This window comes from Cygnus olor, chromosome 2 (genome assembly GCF_009769625.2).
Source record: "Cygnus olor isolate bCygOlo1 chromosome 2, bCygOlo1.pri.v2, whole genome shotgun sequence".
NCBI lineage: Eukaryota > Metazoa > Chordata > Aves > Anseriformes > Anatidae > Cygnus > Cygnus olor.
Window position 1 is genome coordinate 9,625,088 of NC_049170.1, and position 17,422 is coordinate 9,642,509.

Here is a 17,422-nt window from a genome sequence, read left to right on the forward strand (position 1 = left end):
ACTTCAAATGTTTTGTCATTTTCTAGCTGATAAAAGAGCTTGCACCCTCCTGTCCCCAAACCAAACAGTACCCATGAGGATCTGTAGCATGACAGGCATTCTCTCTGGACGGCTTAGAAGTCAACAGAAGAAAAAGCCTTTTTCAGGGTGCTACCAGCTCACTGCCTGCAGCTCCTGGATGGTCCAGCCCCAGCTCTGCACACCCAGACTGGCCTTCCCTTCTAAGGTGTCTCCATGGTCCCTGTGGGCTGAAGGTCTCCCTCCTCCTCTAAAACCCCCTGCCATGGGCTTTCCATCACATGGAACCTGCCTTACACCGAACAGCACCTGAATATGGGCTGAAGAGTGAAAATGTGAATAAATTTATAGGTTTTATTATAACAAACCCCGTAAATGGAGCTCAGTGCCGTGATGCTCTGGGCAGGACCATGGAGGCAGCAGCTCCATGCCTCCCATCACCCAAATCTGCCTCTCCCCACACCCTCAGCTCACCCTGACAAGAACATGTGGGATGCTCAGACGTGCCCTAAAAATGCTCTGGCCTCCATCAAGCAGGCCCTTAGGAGAAGATGGGGGCTGACAGCATGGGAGGAGGGAGGGAAGGCAAGAAAATCCCTGCAGGAGCAGGGAGCTGGGAGGAGAGAAAAAGGCAACAGAGACAGCAGGAAGCGCTGGCTTACGCTGCTGGATTGCCATCTTAATTATCTCTGGCAAAAGAACAGTGATTAACATCACTGACTGTGGACAACCTTTATGTAATTACTCATTAACATTTCTAAAATTGCACCTAGCTGCTAGAGCAATGCGTGCTTTATAGATTCATCATGTTTAAGTCCGGAACGAGTCAGTAGATGGTCTGTGCAGCCCTCCGTGCTCCGCCAGCTGCGATCACACGGCGGAAAAGAGTCCCCAGGGCTGGTTTCCGCAGAGAGGGCAGCCAGGGATACCCAGCGATGGACATCCCATCCTATACCCTGAGATGTTGTTCCACATTGGGATCATCCCTGTGCCCCATCCCTGGGTTAAAATCTGTGCTGGCTGCCTTAATTTGTATTTAGGGAACTGGCAGCCGCGGGGCTGGATAGGGACAGGGCTTCTCCATCTCCACCAGGGGCTTCCACCCTGCCAAAAGCTGGCCAAGGACATTAACACAGGTCTTGTGGACAATAATTTTAAATAATGAATTAATTAGAGGAAATTGTGATTGGCTTGCACATGTCCTGCAAGCAGTAAAATGAGGCTGAGCCTCCCAGCTACACGATTTGTGGCAAGCCACTGGCTCTGCTGGGCTTTGCAGTGCAGAAGGGTCATCGCTCCTGTTAGCTGCTGATTTCAGAGACCACTCTCAGGTAGATTTAGTTCAGCAAAACCTGTTTTTTAGTTCAGTTCAACCTGTTTATTTTCCAAAAGGAAGCTGAAAGCCAAATTTTGATAACAGTTTGTGATCAGAGGAAAATCACTACGAGACCACTCTGGCCTCCTAAATCCTAAATGGTGATTCCGTTTCCATGCAAGGAGGCCCCAGGACTTCAGCTGAAAGCTCTCCAGTGCTCAGGGCAGGGGGTTGTGAACACCCCCCAGGCCTGAGCTCTTTTGGAAGCACCATGCATACACAGCCCCCTGCTTCTCTTGGAAAAAAAAAAAAAAAAGAGAAATCAAAAAGTCCCAGAAAAGACAAAAACACCCAATCGAGTCTGGGACAACCCCAATACACCTCAGCTCTGATCCTGATCACCTGAGCACTGGTAAAAAAAATAAACAAAATTCACACTGCCGTACCACGGGCAGCAAGGAGCTCTCAGAGCAACGGCCAGTTGCTCAGTTCAGTGGCCAGCCTTGAACAGGCATTTTGGGGCAGAAAGCCTGTAGTTTGGCATTTTGGGGCTAGAGGACTGTAACCTGGCTTTTTGGGGCAGAAGGACTTTAATTTGGTCACTCCACACCACAGCCTTGTCTCCTCCACCACCCGTTCCCTGTTGGGGACCCAGACCTCTGACCACAAAGCACCTCACATGGCACAGGAGCGATGTACACCTCAGGATCTAAAAATTAATATTTCTGCTCTCACATTTGAAGCACTGTGGAGCTATCCCGGCACCCACAGCACACGAAGGGAAAGCCAAATGAAAAAAGAAGAGGCTCCAGGCTGGGATCCTCTGCCCTGGGGCACGGCCCCCACCTTGTGGCCCTGCTGGCGTAAAGGGGAAGGGGGTCGGCAGGAGGCCGGGCTGGGGGACAGGGCCCTCCTGAGCCCTGGAGGAAAATTTGACTTAATCCATTAGCTGTGGGTGCATGTGAGAGTCGGACTTCAGAAATAATCCACAGGCTCTCTGCTAGTGAAGTATTTCATCCCCAGAAGTTTCGTGGAGAGTTTGAGGGGGATTATATATTTATGGGTTCCCATTTGAAAGACTTTTCACAGGTTTACCTCAAGCATATGGCTCCGATTTTGGTTCTTTTGTTTTCCCACTTAATGCTCGCAGAATTGCCGGTTAATGACATCCATGCTGAAACCACGTTGTTTTTCCAAGGAAAATGTCCACCCAAGGTGGTGCTTACCTCTCCTCAAGTGTGGCAACAAAACGCCAAAGGGCCTCTTTGTGCACGGACTGCCTGCTGCAGTTCCAGCCAGGGGATGGATTAAAGCCACGCTGGCCCTGACAGTGCTGAGGACACCAGCACCACCACCAGCACCAACATCACCATCACCACCAGCACCACCACCACCACGACCATCACCACCATCACCACCGCCACCACCACAACCATCATCACCACCAGCACTACCACCACCAGCACCACCATCACTACCACCACCACCACCATCACCACTAGCACCAGCACTACCACCAGCACCACCAGCACCAGCACCACCAGCACCAACACCACCAGCAGCAATGCTGCCGAGCCCATCTGGGCACACATTGGGTCCAGTTGCCAGAGCACAGCACCCATTACTGGGCTCTATCCATTGCTGTGAACCTTCCCCGTGCCGCACGTGAACCTCGACACTTCAAAAGACCGTGGGAAAGCCTGATTAAAGGGATTTTCTCCCCTGTTGGGATCGACACCTTCTTTGAAGCACTTCCAAACGACAGCACAAACGCACCCACCACGAAGGGAGCCGAGCTGTATTTTCAGCGAGCTTAATTTCTCCTTCCCCCCTCCTTGCTCTCTTCCCGGCCCCCCCTCTCCTCTCGGTTTTGGAAACACCTGGTAAGCTGTAAAATGATTTACGAAGTGAAAGTGTTAAATGAGGCCACCAGCTGTAAGACTGACAGAGCTTTATGAGTTTTATTAGGTGCCCTATTATGGAAAATAAACTTTAATCCGTCCATAAAAACAGAATCTGAAAAACATATTTGCCCTTGTAGTCTGGAACACTGAAGGTATTCTTGTGAGAGGCCGGGCTTTAAAGAGATTAATTTTATTGAGACAGACACAAAACACCGGTAGGGCTTTGATACGGAGCCCAGGACCGGCTGCCTGTGCCCTGCAAGGCGATTTCTCACGTCTGGACACACACCTCCGCGCATCCTGGCCCGACGGCGCATGCCGGCCACTTTAATTAGCGGGATTTAATCGGAAATTAATGGCTAAGGAGAGATCTTTTTTTTTGGGAAGGTGACCTCCGCTCGCTCTTAATTGTTCTTATGGTGATTATTTTGGGGATAACGACGGGGATTGCCTTGTTTCGGCTCTTTTCAGGGACAGAGAGAGGTGACACCGGGACGCGCCGTCGGCTTTAGGGGCCGGGGAGCCGCAGCCGTCCCCCCCAGAGCAGATGCAGCCGCAGCCACCAGCGTGGAAGTTCACAAGCCCCCTTCCCGTCCTTTTTTCCCCCTTCTTTTTTGCCTTCTCGCTTTAAATTCTCCAAACCCCGCGGCCTGTGAACGAAAGGACACCGCGTTACCGATTTAAACGCGAGCCCGCCACACGATTGTTTCCCTGCAAGATTGGGGGGGGGGGGGGGGGGTGGGACGGACCGGGCGCCGATCAAGCCTAAATCGGGTTTACCCTGATCAGGTTTCCGACACACGGGATCCGGCCAGATTTACGGTTCCCCTGTGCGCGGCTGTGATTTACGGCGTAGTCCCGCGGCGCACTGGGTGTGCCGGGCCGGTAAACCCATAAATAACCGGGTCGTGCCTAAAGCCCAGCTCTGAGAGGCAGCACCTGAAGCTCTCCGGGATGGGGAGGTGTTTTCCTTCGTGCTATCTCCAGCTCGAAGCCCCCTGCGTGCTCCAGGCTGGGTTTCAAGGCGGGATTTTTAGAGAAGCTGGGGCCGCGCAGCTCTCCTTGGAAAGGTTAGCGCGGGTTTGCAAAACGCTGCCTTTAAAAGAAATTAAAAAAGAATACTTAAATAATAATAATTAATTAATAAAAGTTAAATAAAGATAATTTTAAAAAGTGGGGGAGCGGGAACAGGCCTCGTTTCGGAGCTTTTTATTCCCCCGTACAAGCGGCTGCGCCCTGGCTGCGCGCATCTTGCGCCGCCGTTCAGTTAGCGGGGATGAATTGCGGGACGTGGCCCCGAGCCGGCGGGGCTGAGCCGGTGATGATATTTAAATTCCCCGTAATTGATCTGGGGGAGAGCCGCCGTGACGAGGACGGATTGATCCGCCGATTTATTGGCGAGCTAAAGCCCGGGGCGGCGGCTGCGGCCGTCTGGGGGGGGCCCTTCCTCAGCGTCGGGGAGATCACGGGGGGGGGGGGGGGGGCCCTCGCCCCCTGCAGCTCCTTTGTAAGACCTTAATTAAGGCCGTTCCTGCGAGGTGGAGCTGCTCCCCGCTGGGGGGTGCCCCGGTTTGGGGTCTCCGGGTGCTGCAGGAGGGGGAGAGAGGAGCCCCGACGGCGGGGAGGGGTGGGCAAAGGGGTGCAAAAAGGGGGGGGGGGGCGCAGCCGCTTCGCCCCCCCTCGTCCGGAAGGGAGGGACGGGGAGGTCACGGCCTCCGAAAGAAGAAGCTGGAGCCCCTTTCCCGATGGCACTGAGCCCTCCGCCCCCTCGTTATAGGATGCCACGTCCCCAGGGGGAAACGGCGGGGGCACATTGCGCCGGTCCCCCCCGTCCATGCCACTCGGGGGGAAAGCTCGGGTGGGAAACCGCGGCCCCGCTCCTTCCCTACCCCCCTCCCGGCCCCCCCCCCCCAAGACCCCTGACACGTCTCAAGTACAAAACGCCGTTTATTTTCCACCCCACCGCGCGGGTGGGGTGGGGGAGCTGGGTAATAATTTAGCATGCATAAGTGGAGGCAATTATTATTATCATTATTTTTTATAAATACGATATACAAAAATAAAGACGGTATCGAGATTTCCAGCAGTTTTAACGTTCAGGACATAACCAGTTTTCCCGCTATATAGTCGGAACAAAACCATTTCCAAGACTCAGCGAACGGAGGGTTGGGACTGGGGGGCGGGGGGGTGTCAAGTTTTGTCTGCTTTTCAGTCAATAATAACACTGTGGTCACCGCAAATCTTCCGTCCCCCTCCCGGCACACGGGGGATCCTCTTCTCCATCCCCCTCCAAGCGGGGAGAAAACGGAATAAAGGGGGGGAGTTCGGGGGGGGCGGCCCCGACGGGGCGGGCGGGGAGCTGGGGCCGGGGGCTCACTGGGGCTGGGTGGGGGCCAGCGGGGGGGCTCCGTGCCGGCCCCGGGGCTGCGAGTCCTCCTCGTCCGCCTCGGAGCAGTCGGAGGAGTGGTAGGGGCAGCACCTGCCGGCTTCTTCCTCCTCCTCTTCCTCCTCGTCGTCGTCGGGCTCGCTGTCGGGCAGCTCCCGCAGCCGCCGCCCGCCGCTCTTGTCGGGGGCGGGCAGCAGCAGCTCCTCGTCCGCCTTGTCCTCGCCTCCCCCCTTCTGCTTCTCGGCTTCCTGCGCCGCCTGCTCCTTCGCCTTCTTGCTCCGCTTCCACTTCATGCGCCGGTTCTGGAACCAAATCTTCACCTGGGGTGGGGGGGGGGGGGGGGGGGGGGGGGCGAAGAGAAATTTGGGGCACGGCTTCAGCCCCGGCCCCCCGACGGCGCCCCGACGGCGCCCCTATTTCCCACCGCCCCCCCCCCCACACACACCCCGGGGTCTCACCTGCGTCTCGGTGAGCATCAGCGACGTGGCCACCTCGAAGCGCTTGGGCCGGGAGAGGTATTTGTTCAGCTTGAACTGGTGCTCCAGCTCCAGCAGCTGCTGGCTGGTGAAAGCCGTGCGGGGCCGGCGGCACTTCCCCAGCAGGTTGGACTGAGCCTGGGCTGCGGGGGGAACCGCGGGGGTGAGAGCAGAGACTGGGGGGGGGGGGGGTCAGAGATGCTGGGGGGCACCAGGGGGGAGCGCACGGAGAGGGGAGAAGGGACCCGACGTGCCACCGGGGGGTGTCAGGGGGTCCCTGAAATGAAATGAATGAAATCAAAAATAAAAAGCCAGAAATAAATAAATAAATAAATAAATAAATAAAAATCTGCCCCTTGATTTCCCCGGAGCCCAAGTGCGAGGCAATAAAAGGGAGCCGGGGGTGGCGGCTCGCTCCGTGGGATGCTCTGCTCCGCTTAAACCCGCCGCGCTCGCGGCCCCCCCCCTCGACCCCCCCCGGCTGTAATTAACGGGATTGCAGCGGGAAGGGAGCGGCGAGGTCTGGGAAACCGCCTTTGAACGAAAAATGCGGTTTTTATATAAATATAAATAATTAAAAATAGTATATGAATTAACATATATAATATATTAATATACAATATATAAATTAAAATATATAGATCCGTTATACATATACATACTATATATATATACATATATATACATACATATATGTATATCGGTGTGTTTTCCGCATTAAAAAAATCAAACAAGGGATTTTATCCAAAAAAAAAAAAGGGGGGTGGATGGATGGACACGGGGCTCCGACACCCGGGGGCGCGCCTCGGCCGTGCCCGCGCTTCCCGGCGCGTTTTGGGGTTTCGTTTGATTTGGTTTGGGACCGAAGAAAATGCTCTGGTTGCCCGGCCGCTTTTGGGGCCAGGCTGCCTAAAAGGGCACGGAGAGAAAAGGGCAGTGTCCGGTTCGCAGACGGGAGCGAGGATGGGATTTTGTCACCGCCGTGCGATTTTCCCCGCTTATTTCTTCCCCCTTGCGCCTTGTTTGAGAGGCAGGGCTCTGACAGCTCCCCTAATTATTTTTTTTCTCCCTGAATGTTCCAGCCCAAACAACCTCAATCCGAAAGAAAACAATGGACTTTTTTGTCTGCGAACGTGTGCAGAGTACGAAAAAAAAATTAAAAAAGAAATCCCAATTCTTTTTTTTTTTTTTTTTCCTGGCACGATTTTCGTAAAACTACACCTCCGGTATTGTTCAACCGGCCGTCCCCACTGAGAGCTCACACCTAAGGAAATGATCTGTGCCTAAAACAGATGCACGAAAGGTCCCCGTCGCCGTGAGGCCTAGCTGTTCTGCTGCAGAGGCTGCGATTTGGGGCTGGGGGGATTTCGTGCAGCATTTCCAGAGCCCCCAGCCCCCCGTCCCGAACCGCTCCGACCCCGTTATTCCCCGTCGCTTCGTCCTCCCGGGGACCCCAAGCTCCCGCTGACCCCTAACCCTACACCCGCTTGTCCAAGGGGTGAGCGCCGCAGTTATTTTCAGCCCGTTGCCGGGAAAAGAAAAATAAAATAAAGAGCGGCTGGGGGTCAGGACCTGAGTTTTGGGGGAACCCAGGGATGGGCTGCTCAACGGGGACGGGCTGGGAGCCGTCACGTTTGAGCCGCCCTAAAAAACCGAGCCGGAGGGCGACAGGGGATAAAGGGGCGACACGGGCATCCCTTGCGGATGGCTGTTTCCTCCTTTTAATAAAAATTAAAATAATATAACGCAGTTGAAACCCTAGGAGCCGGGAGCTGGCGGGGGGGGGGGGGGGGGGGGATATTAGGGTTGCGGAGGGGTTAGGGCTGCGGAAGGCGATACTCACAGTTAAAATCGGGCATTTTGGGCAGGATCATGCCGGCCGTGGATGCCCGCAGCCACTGGTCCAGCTGGAAGGTGCCCGCGCTCAGCTTGATGGGGTCGGCGGCGGGGTGGGAAGGGTGCGCCCCTTGCACTTGCGAGTAGGAATAGGACAGAGCCGGGTGCTGCCCGCCCAGCGCCGAGTACCCATACATGGGGTGCCCGTACAGGGCCGCCTGCGGGGGCATGCCGGGCCCCCCGGGGGCCGCGGGGTGCAGTCCCAGGGCCATCCCGGCGTGGTGCGGGGGGTGGCCGCTGGTAGAGGCCAAAAACCCCCCCTTGGGCACCAGGGCGCAGTGGGCGGCCAGGATGCGCGGCGGCGGCGGCGAGGGGCTGTCGGCGCGGAGGCGGTCGGCGGGGCCGGCGGCGGGCTGCTGCTGCTGCTGCTCGGAGGAAGAGGAGGAGGAGGAGGAGGAAGAGGAGGAAGAGGAGGAAGCCGGGGGGCTGCCGCTGGAGCTGCTGGAGCTGCTGGATCCGCGCGCCGCGCTGCCACCCAGCGAGGAGGCGACGAGGGCGAGCGGTGCGCTCTGCGCCGCCACCGCCGCCGCCTTGGGGGGGTCGACAGCCAGCAGCGCGTCGATGCGGAAATTTTTGGATTTTTCCATGGGAGCACCGGCAGCGGGCGGCGAGAGGGGCCGGGGGGGAGGAATTTTAAAGGGAGGGGGGATGGGGGGGGGAGGGGGGGGGGGGAGGAAATTGGGACGGCAGCGGGCGGGCGGCCCCGGGCCGGGCCCGCGTCTCCCGGCGGCGGCGGGCAGCGGGCGGCTGTGGGGCCGCGCTGGGCGGTGCGACCCTACAAGGGCCTTCAGGAGGCTCCCATTGGGCCGGAGGCTCTGCAGCCTCCATTGGCGGCGGCGGGAGGCCGAGCCCGCTATTGGCCCCGCCGAGCACCTGTCACGGAGCCCCCCCTACCCCCCTTTCCCTCGCCCCCCCCGACGGCACGGCCCCGCAGCCACCCCCCCCCCCGGTCCCCGGGAAAGCGCCGTCCGAGGGGACCGGGGAGGCTCCGGGGGGGCTCGCCCCGTGGTTTTTGCCGTCACCGGGGGTCCCAGCGAGGTGTTGAGGAGTTTATTCCTCCCCCCCCCCCCCCCCCCCCCCCCTTCTCGCACACGGTAAATATTTGCCCTAAACGCGCCGCCAAGCGCTTTTTGAGGAGTTCGGAAAGAATAAACACCTGTAGGTCAGGGAGTCATGCCTGCCACCAGAATGCGCCTTGGTAAAGAGTGTGTGTTCGGGAGGGGGGGGGGGGAGCCGCTTATCTAGCACAAACAGGCACGGGAAAAGGGAAAGAGAGGGGCCAGGGGGTCTCCCCCCATCCCGCCTGGGTCCCGTTTCCCCCGGGAGGGCGGCCGCGGGGAGCCCCCGGTGCGAGGGGAGGTGACAAACCAGGCGCGCTTTCGCCCCAAAAACCTTCGAGAGCCCCGGGGAAGTGCCCGTGTGACATCCCCGGCCCCATGCGACACCCCCAGCCCTGTCACTCCCCTCCCCCGGGACCGTCCAGGGGCGGTGGGGCTGCCCCCGGCAGCAGGGAGCGACCCGCGGTCCCCGCCTCCCTTTTGGGGGGGGGGGGGGGGGACGACGACGACGACAAAAACTGGGAAGGAAAATGGGGAAAAAAAGGGGGAACCGAGCAAAAAAACCGAAAACGGCAACGAAATATCCCACGGCTTCTTTTTCCTGCTCCCCTTCTCAAGACCGCTCCGTCGGCAGAAGGCCCGGGGGGTCCTGAGCCAGGGGGTGCTGAGCCAGAGGGTGCTGGGACCCCCCCCGTCACCTCCCGGGACCCCGCGGCGGGTGGCAGCGGGGGGTCGCGCATGGGGGTGCGGGGGGGCTTTGTGGTAAAAATAATAATTAGTAATAATAATAACAATAATAATAATAATAATAGGGGTGCAGTTTGCGGGGGGGAACAGGGAACGGAGCCGCAGGACAAGGGCCGGCAGCGTTGCGGTGCCCCGGCCCCCGCAGCCCCCGGCCCAGCTCCGGCCGGGCCCCGCCGCCCCTCGGCCGCTCTCCCCGCGCCGGGGCCTGCCGGCCGCTGCCCCCCTGCCCTCCCGCCCGGGGGGGGGGCACATCTCGTGCTCAGAGAGGAATTTCGATTTTCACCTTTGTTTTTTGGTTTTTCTTTTCCAAATTGAACACTTTTCGATTTTTTTCTTTTGTTTTCCCAATTTTTCGTGTTTTTTTTCTTTTTTCATTTCTTCCTTTCTCATCTTTTCCCTTTTTTCCTTTTTCATTTTTTTCCTTCTTTCCTTTTTTCATCTTTTTCTTTTTTCCTTTTTATCCTTCTTTTTTCCCTTTTCCTTTTTCCTTTTTTCCTTTTCTCCTTTTCCCCCTTTTTCAATTTTCCTTTTTTCTTTTTTCCCCTTTTTTCATTTTTTCCATTTTTCTTTTTCCATTTTTCCTTTTCACATTTTCCTTTTCTCCTTTTTTTTCCCTCTTTCCTTTTTTTCTTTTTCACCTTTCCTTTTTTCTTTTTTCCTTCTTTCATTTTTTCCATTTTCCTTTTTTCCTTCTTTCATTTTCCCCTTTTTCCCTTCGTTTTCATTTTTTCCATTTTCCTTTTTTCTTTTTTTCCCTTTACCCGTTTTCTCTTTTTTTTTTCATTCTTTCCCTTTTTCCTTTTTTCCTTTTTCTTCCCTTTTCCCTTTTTCCTTTTTTTCCTTTTCCTTTATATTTTTCCTTTTCCCTTTTTTTCCCTTTTCCCTTTTTTCCTTCTTTTTTCCCTTTTTTCCTTCTTTTTTCCCTTTTTTCCTTTTTCTCCTTCCTTTTTCCCTTTTTTCCTTTCTTCCTTACTTTTCCCCCCCTTTCCCTTTTTCCCCCCTTTCCCCCCCTTTCCCCTCTATTCCCCCCTCTCCCCTCTGGCCGCTCTCCCACCGCCGCTCCCGCAGCCCGGGGAGGGCCGCACTCCCGCACCTGTGTTGATCCAGCCCCAACAATGCGCGGTTATCTCGGCGCAGATAGCGCGCCGCCCGGACACCTCCGGGTGGTCTCCTTTCAGCAGCCCCCCCCGGCAAACAGATCCCTATCTCGCCTTTTGAAACAGCCGGGCGGGTGCAAGGCGGGGGGGGTCGGCTCGGGGCTGCGTCCCCCCTGTGCCCCCCCCGGCCGGTCGCTGCAAAGCCGATGCGACCCGCGGGCGCGGGGCCAGCCTTATTGCCAAAAGCCCATCTTACGCCGCGACATTGTGTAAATGAGCTAATGATACATAAACCTCCCTGCGAGATGTGACATCCTCGGGACGTCTTCCTCTAAATTAGCTGCTCGCGTTGACTGCTAATAATGGTGAGTTTATGAAAGCAATTTCGGTGCAAAAAGCACGGGGGCTCCTCGCTCTAATCAGCCTGCCTCCCTTAATGGATGAGGGGGTCAGGCGGAGAATTATTGACACTCCGCTGCCCTTAACCCGTTTCCCAATAAAGCTGATTAGTTTTTGTCAATTCATCAGCTAACCGCTCTCGCTGGGACTGCATCAAAGCCGTATTTGCTCGGGGGAAATCAACAAGTCGCGCGGCGGATCCATTAGGATCCCCTTCCCGGCATAGGGCCCCCGCCGGGATGCCCGCAAACTTCGGCATCAGCCCCAAAAGGGACGAAAGGAGCCCGGGACGGCCCCGGGGTGCTCGTAGGGCCGGGGGGGCCCCCCGTGCTCGGGCTCGGCCGTGTCACCCCCCGGCAGCAGGGCCCCGAGCAGCAGCAGGGCACCGAGCATCCTCCGGGGTGGCGACCCTAAAAAGAAGGGATGCTCGGCCAGCACCCTGCCAGAATCCCCTTTCCCATCCTCTTTGCACCTCACCCGTCCATTTTTTGGGGGAAAAGCCGTCCCCGCACTGAGCAGCCAGGCTGCTTTCTTTATGCCGCTTTTTAAAATTATATATATATATATATATATATTTAATTTCTGCAAGCAGACTTCCAAAGTTTTGCCCGGCTCTCGTTGGGCTTTCTCTTCAGATAACTTCGAGCGACAATTTTACATTTATTTGGGCTGCCCGCATCAGGTTTGCCTGGAGCAGTGAGCGCCTCATCCGCGAAAAGCCAACAAAAAGCCCACCGCATCTGCGCTGCCCCTTTAAGCCCCGACCGCCAGCCTCGCAGTCCACCCCCCTCCAATTTAATTTCATTAAAACAGAGCATGAATATTTCTATTAAACCTAAAATGAAATATGAAGCCATTTAGACTCTGCCTGCACCAATCACCCAGATTTATGGCTTTTATTCATCACATCAAGAGCTGGGAAAAATGAATTTTCTTCACGCAGGAAGGAAATAAAACCCCAGCCTTGGTCATTTCCAGAAAGCTGTTAATTTGCCCGTGTGGTAATTACTTTCACAATTAACTAAAATACAAATCAACCTGACAAATCGGCTTAGTTTATATATTAATTAGCCGGCTTAAATTTATTCATTATGAAAAGACAATTTAAGGGGACCCCGGGTGTCTGTTTTATCGCAATAAATTACCCCGGGGAAACGGGGGCTAATAAAACCGCGCAGTATTTGCGGACGGGGGCAGACGCAGCTCCGCGGCTCTGCGCGGGGGCGCACGGCCCCCCCCGGCCCCCCCCGGGCTGCGCTGATTTAACGCCGCGCCGATGGGATCGCTCGGTGCCTTTTTAGCTCGCGCTCTTTATAAATGCCCCGCTATTAAATTAGAAAATGATTCTCTCCTCGTTTAATTGTATCCCGTGCGTTCCTTATTCCCAATTAATTAGTCCTATCGACGTTGCAATATTTTAAACGACTGGAGTCCGTTTACGGGCTTAAAATATATGGGTCAGCGCACGCGATTTTCGACGCGGCGGAACTGTGTAATGCGGGTTTTAACTACTCCTCGCTCCATACGTCTTAACCCTCAGCCCCGAGCACCGCGGGGAGTTTGCGCGGCCCGCGCAAGCCGGGAGCCCTGCTGAAAATGGCTCGCACCGGGGCGCCGTCTGAAAATGGCTCGCACCGCCCCGTGCGCCGGCGCTGCGCCGAATTCCCGCACGGCCCCCGCCAGAAAAATAAATAAAATAAAACACCAAATCCGGGTGGTTTTGGGGAGGAACAGCGCCGCTTAGGGAAAAGCTCGCTCCCGCTCTGTGCCAGCACCCCCGGGTGCTCCGTGCGCCCCCCAGGTGGATGGGGCTGGGGACGTGTCCCCTCCACGGGGAGGCCCCCGAGGGCTGCCCTAAAGGACATGGGGTCTCCTTGCTGCCCCCCACACACCTGGGCCATCTGGCCCCCAGTGCTGAGCAGCCTCACGGTCTGCCAGTCCCAATTTTGGGGTTCTGTGAGCAGGGCTTGCCCTGTCCGCGAGGCCTGCGTGGTTGTGGCAGGTACCTGGGATGTCCCTCGTCCCACTGGGCTGTCCTGGTGGCCCATCACAGCTTGTGCTTAAACACCTGGGGCGCAGAAGTCACCTCCCAGCCAGGTCTGGGGTGATGCTGAACCTTACCCCGTGGCTGAAGGAAAGCTGGGTGCAGTTGTGTTTCGCCGTCCCCAACCCACCCCATGTCACTTGACAGGAGCATCCTAGTGGGATGCTGGGGCTGTAGCTCTTGGAGATTGAGGTGGCCCCAGACTCCAGCCCTGTGGAGGCTCCACGGAGCCCTGCAACCTCCTCTACCACCAGCAAAAGCTTCTTGCTCTTGGTTTTCAAGGGAAATTTTGGAGAAACAACAGGTCCACGTGGCTGGAGGGTGCGATACCTGCCACCTCTTCAGGAGGCAGATGAAGACTCCCCTTGCCTCCATGTCACTCAGTTCTGGAAGTGTTTGGGCCTCCAACGTGCATGTCAGAGGAACGACATAAATGTCAGGAAGGATAAAAGATGAATCATAAGGGCAGATTAATAATGTGACAAATACTACTGCTTCCTGGCCCGGGCTCCAAAGGTCCCTCCCATCCAAGGCTGGCTCAGAGAAAGCACCTACCATGGTAAAATCTTAAATGTGGACCGCTCCCACTATTAATCCTATCAAATGTCGTGGGAGGGACATCAATCACGGCAAGCTGCTCGCGATTTAGGAGATTGCACGATGTGATTCCATAAGACTCTCATTGTGATTTAGCATTGATTAATGTCCGTCCATAAAATGATATAAAACTTACTTCTATTCCATTGCAGAGCCCCAAACCGCATTCCAGCCCATATTTCAAAACCTTGTTAATGTAACTGCTAATTTCAGAGGGCGATGGTGATGATTATGGCATACACGGGTTTGTGCAGAGGGGTCTGCGGCGAGGGCAGGAAGAGGTTACAGAAATTATTTCCAAAGCAGAAAATTGCTGTCCGGTTTAAATTATTTCAGGTGTTACAGGGTTAGTCCGTGCCTCCCTCCTTCCTTTCTTTGTCGGCGAGGAGAGGCGTGCTGGGATGAGCTCTGCTGTCGGAGGTGCAAGAAACCCCAAAAGCATCATCAAAAGCATCAGAGCAGGGGGCTGTGAGCCCCATGGGGCCCTGCAGCAATCCTGGAGTAATTCTGTGCCTCCTGCCCTTCCAGCACGGGGACTCTGCCCCTCACTGAGGGTTTAACCTGACCCAGGGACTTTGAAACAGCAGGCTCTGAAGGCTTAAAAAATCCTGTTATTTTGGTCATAAAGCCCACGGGATTGGTACCTGGGGCTCTTCATCCCCACGCAGCATTTGGCCACCTTCCACGCCCAGCGAGCTGGCTGCTCGGGAGGCATTCGTGGACACGGTTTGCTTTCACTGTATTTTTCTGGAGGCAAGGAGGCTCTGCTTGGCGCAGGGCCCAGTGCAAAATAGCTCATGCTTTTTATTTCCTTTTTCTTCTTTTTTTAAGACACATACCAGGGATTGTGATGTGCATGCATAATGCTATGTGGCCCAGGAGCCGCGCTCTTGCGAAAGAAGATCCAAGCAGGGAGGAGGCTGCACGACCAGTGAAGTGTTTAGGAAATTAAAATAAAAACAGGCTGAAAGTTGACATCTGGGTACGAAACAATATATAATGGGAAGTTCAACGTTTGGTGCTTTCGTATATATAATTTAGCTATAGATAATAGATAATAAAGAGTTCACGGGATCACTTGATGGGAAATATATTGATAATACAATTTTTCTTTGCAAAATGCATGCAACGATTGCAGTTTTGGTTTAATAATAAATTTAACTTTGAAGAATCATTTGTTTCAAACCTCTGCTTTTTCTAATGGCATTCAGAATTATTAATATCTGTCTAGCCAGCTAAAGAGGTTTTTAAAAGAGTATGCTGGGTGTTCTGCAATTAGAGTAGCCATCTGCCCTTTATTAAAACTCCATTAACCTTTACATTAAAATACATTTAAAATGCAGACGCACTGAAAATATAAAATACAAATAAAATAGATAAGTCTGAGTGTATTCTTTGCTTTACTGGATTATTTGTGCAGAATATGGCAACTTGTTGTGGCACCTCTGATTTTCTGGGGAGAGAAAACATTGTAGCATCAATTTTCCTGTTAAAGATAGGAGATAATTACAAGAAGGTAATGGAATTTAACAACATCTCTGATGAAAATTTTGTAGAACGTGATCTTGTTTATAGAAGGCTAGAAAATCATTGGAAGTTCATATTATTAACTTCCGAACTGATTGCTTCGTCTTAGGCTCAGAACCGATTTGCTTTGGCCATGCAGATCTGCTGATTGCTGGAATGATTCAAGCAAATAAAACGATTGCAAGTTTTGTGACATTCCTCTGATACATTAGGACAAAAATCAAAATATTTCCAGTAGATCCTGCTGCATCGTTCCCTTGAGCCTTGTGCCACGGCGTCTCTCTAAGGAGGGAGAGGAAGGCTGCTTTCGCCCTGCCTGAATACCCGCTGCTGCTGGCAGGGCTGCCCCCTCTGTTTGCAAACAAATATGCCTAAAATATCCCTGCTGGTTTTCCTTGCTTCTGATTCCACCGAATGTGAATGGGGGCTGAAATTCCTGAGCTAAAATATCTGCCTGATTCTTTTTATTTTTTTCCCCAAAGGGCTGAGCCATTTCCAAGCAAGAGGTTAAGAGCTAACCAGCGGCAACCGTCTCGCCTGCCTTGAAGCCTTCCCAGGGAGGGTGTTCGCACACCCACTGAGCCTGATTTACAGCCGCAGCTGGGGCTGGATCAGGTCCCCCTGGCACGGGGGCACACCTCCTGTCATCGATCCCACAAACCCAGCCTTTGGCCAAATCATAAAACTTTCCAAAGCGGCTCCCCCGTGAGCTCCGCAGCATCCCCGGCTCCATTTCCCTGCGTCCGCCTTTGCTCAGGATCCAAGGATGCTCCTTCCCTCCCTGCGGCTGCTCTTTGTGCCTCCCCTGCGGAGAGCAGGGAGATGCTAAAGCCACAAGGGCCGGGGCTAGGGCTGGGGAGGATGAGGATGAGGAAGGGCAGGGGGCAGGTTGGGAAGGGGACATGGGGGCGAGGGGCTTTTTCAGCAGAGAGAGGGCAGCGGCGGCAGAGCCCTGCGAGAGTGGCTGCGCCCACTGGGGCTCGGAGGGGAATTTCGGACAGTCCTGGGCTGCGATGCTCTCTTTTCACTGCAAGTGACTTTAGAAAAAAAATCACCTTGGTCAAAGATTTCAATCCAAACCAAGAAAAAATGCTTTTGTTTGCCTTGGTGAGATATTTTCAAATCCAGAGCTTCTCAGCAAGTTTTGTGACGTTTTGCTTTTTATTTTTATTCTTTTATTCAGAACAAACACAAATGCCCAAATCATTGAATTTTCCAAGAACCACAAATTCTGCTTTCTCGAAGGCTCTGCTCTCAGTGATTCTAATGTATCAGAAGCTACAGTTTAAGTCCAGGTCCCAGCAAAGTCCTGTTGATAAGGAAAAGGGTTAGGGAACTAAACAAAATGCTTGCAAAAATTTCAGTTGCCCTGTTGGTTCCAGGGGTGCTATTTTCTTAATTGCATTTTTGATAGCAGCATCCACATCTCCCTTAGACTGAAGGGTCATCTTGGGGAAAAAAGAAAAAAAAAGAAAAAAAAGAGCTTAGCTTTCAAACAGGTTTGTGTTTTTTTAGCTGGGTTTATATATGGTCCTTATATTGACAGTGCTTTTTGATTAATATTGTGTATAACATTCCTTAATGCACCAGGAGAATTAATTATGCAGAAACATTTGGGCCACCTGGATATTCTATTGATGAAATGACATTTTATTGACAAAATGACAATTTAATACTGAGTTTTTCTAAAGCTCTCTGGTGAATACTTTGTTTGCCTTTGTGAGCAGAACAGGGGCTGTGGATAACTCAGTAAATCCTTTAGTTTTCCCCCAGATTTCTGTGTCGGCTACGAATATGTAAGGTTTGCTACTGGAAGTAGCAAAAAAAAAAAAAAATACTTTGGGTCTTCTGTTAATTGGAAATATGCAGAGGAGCAGTTTCATCCTTAGCTGCCACCGGCAGAGCCTGAAGGAGCCTTCTCAAGGCAGAATTTGCTGCAAGGCACCTGTGGCACCAGG

The 17,422-nt window shown here is 53.9% G+C and overlaps 1 protein-coding gene across 1 annotated transcript; it reads right to left on the reverse strand.

The window, feature by feature from the left end:
• Nucleotides 1-5,560: 5,560 nt before the first annotated feature.
• MNX1 (motor neuron and pancreas homeobox 1) lies at nucleotides 5,561-8,582 on the reverse strand. Its single transcript, XM_040548992.1, has 3 exons — nucleotides 7,943-8,582; nucleotides 6,082-6,242; nucleotides 5,561-5,943 (listed from the first exon to the last, which is right to left on the reverse strand). The coding sequence occupies exons 1-3, from the start codon at nucleotides 8,580-8,582 to the stop codon at nucleotides 5,611-5,613; spliced, it is 1,134 nt and encodes a 377-aa protein (XP_040404926.1). The 3' UTR covers nucleotides 5,561-5,610.
• Nucleotides 8,583-17,422: the final 8,840 nt, after the last annotated feature.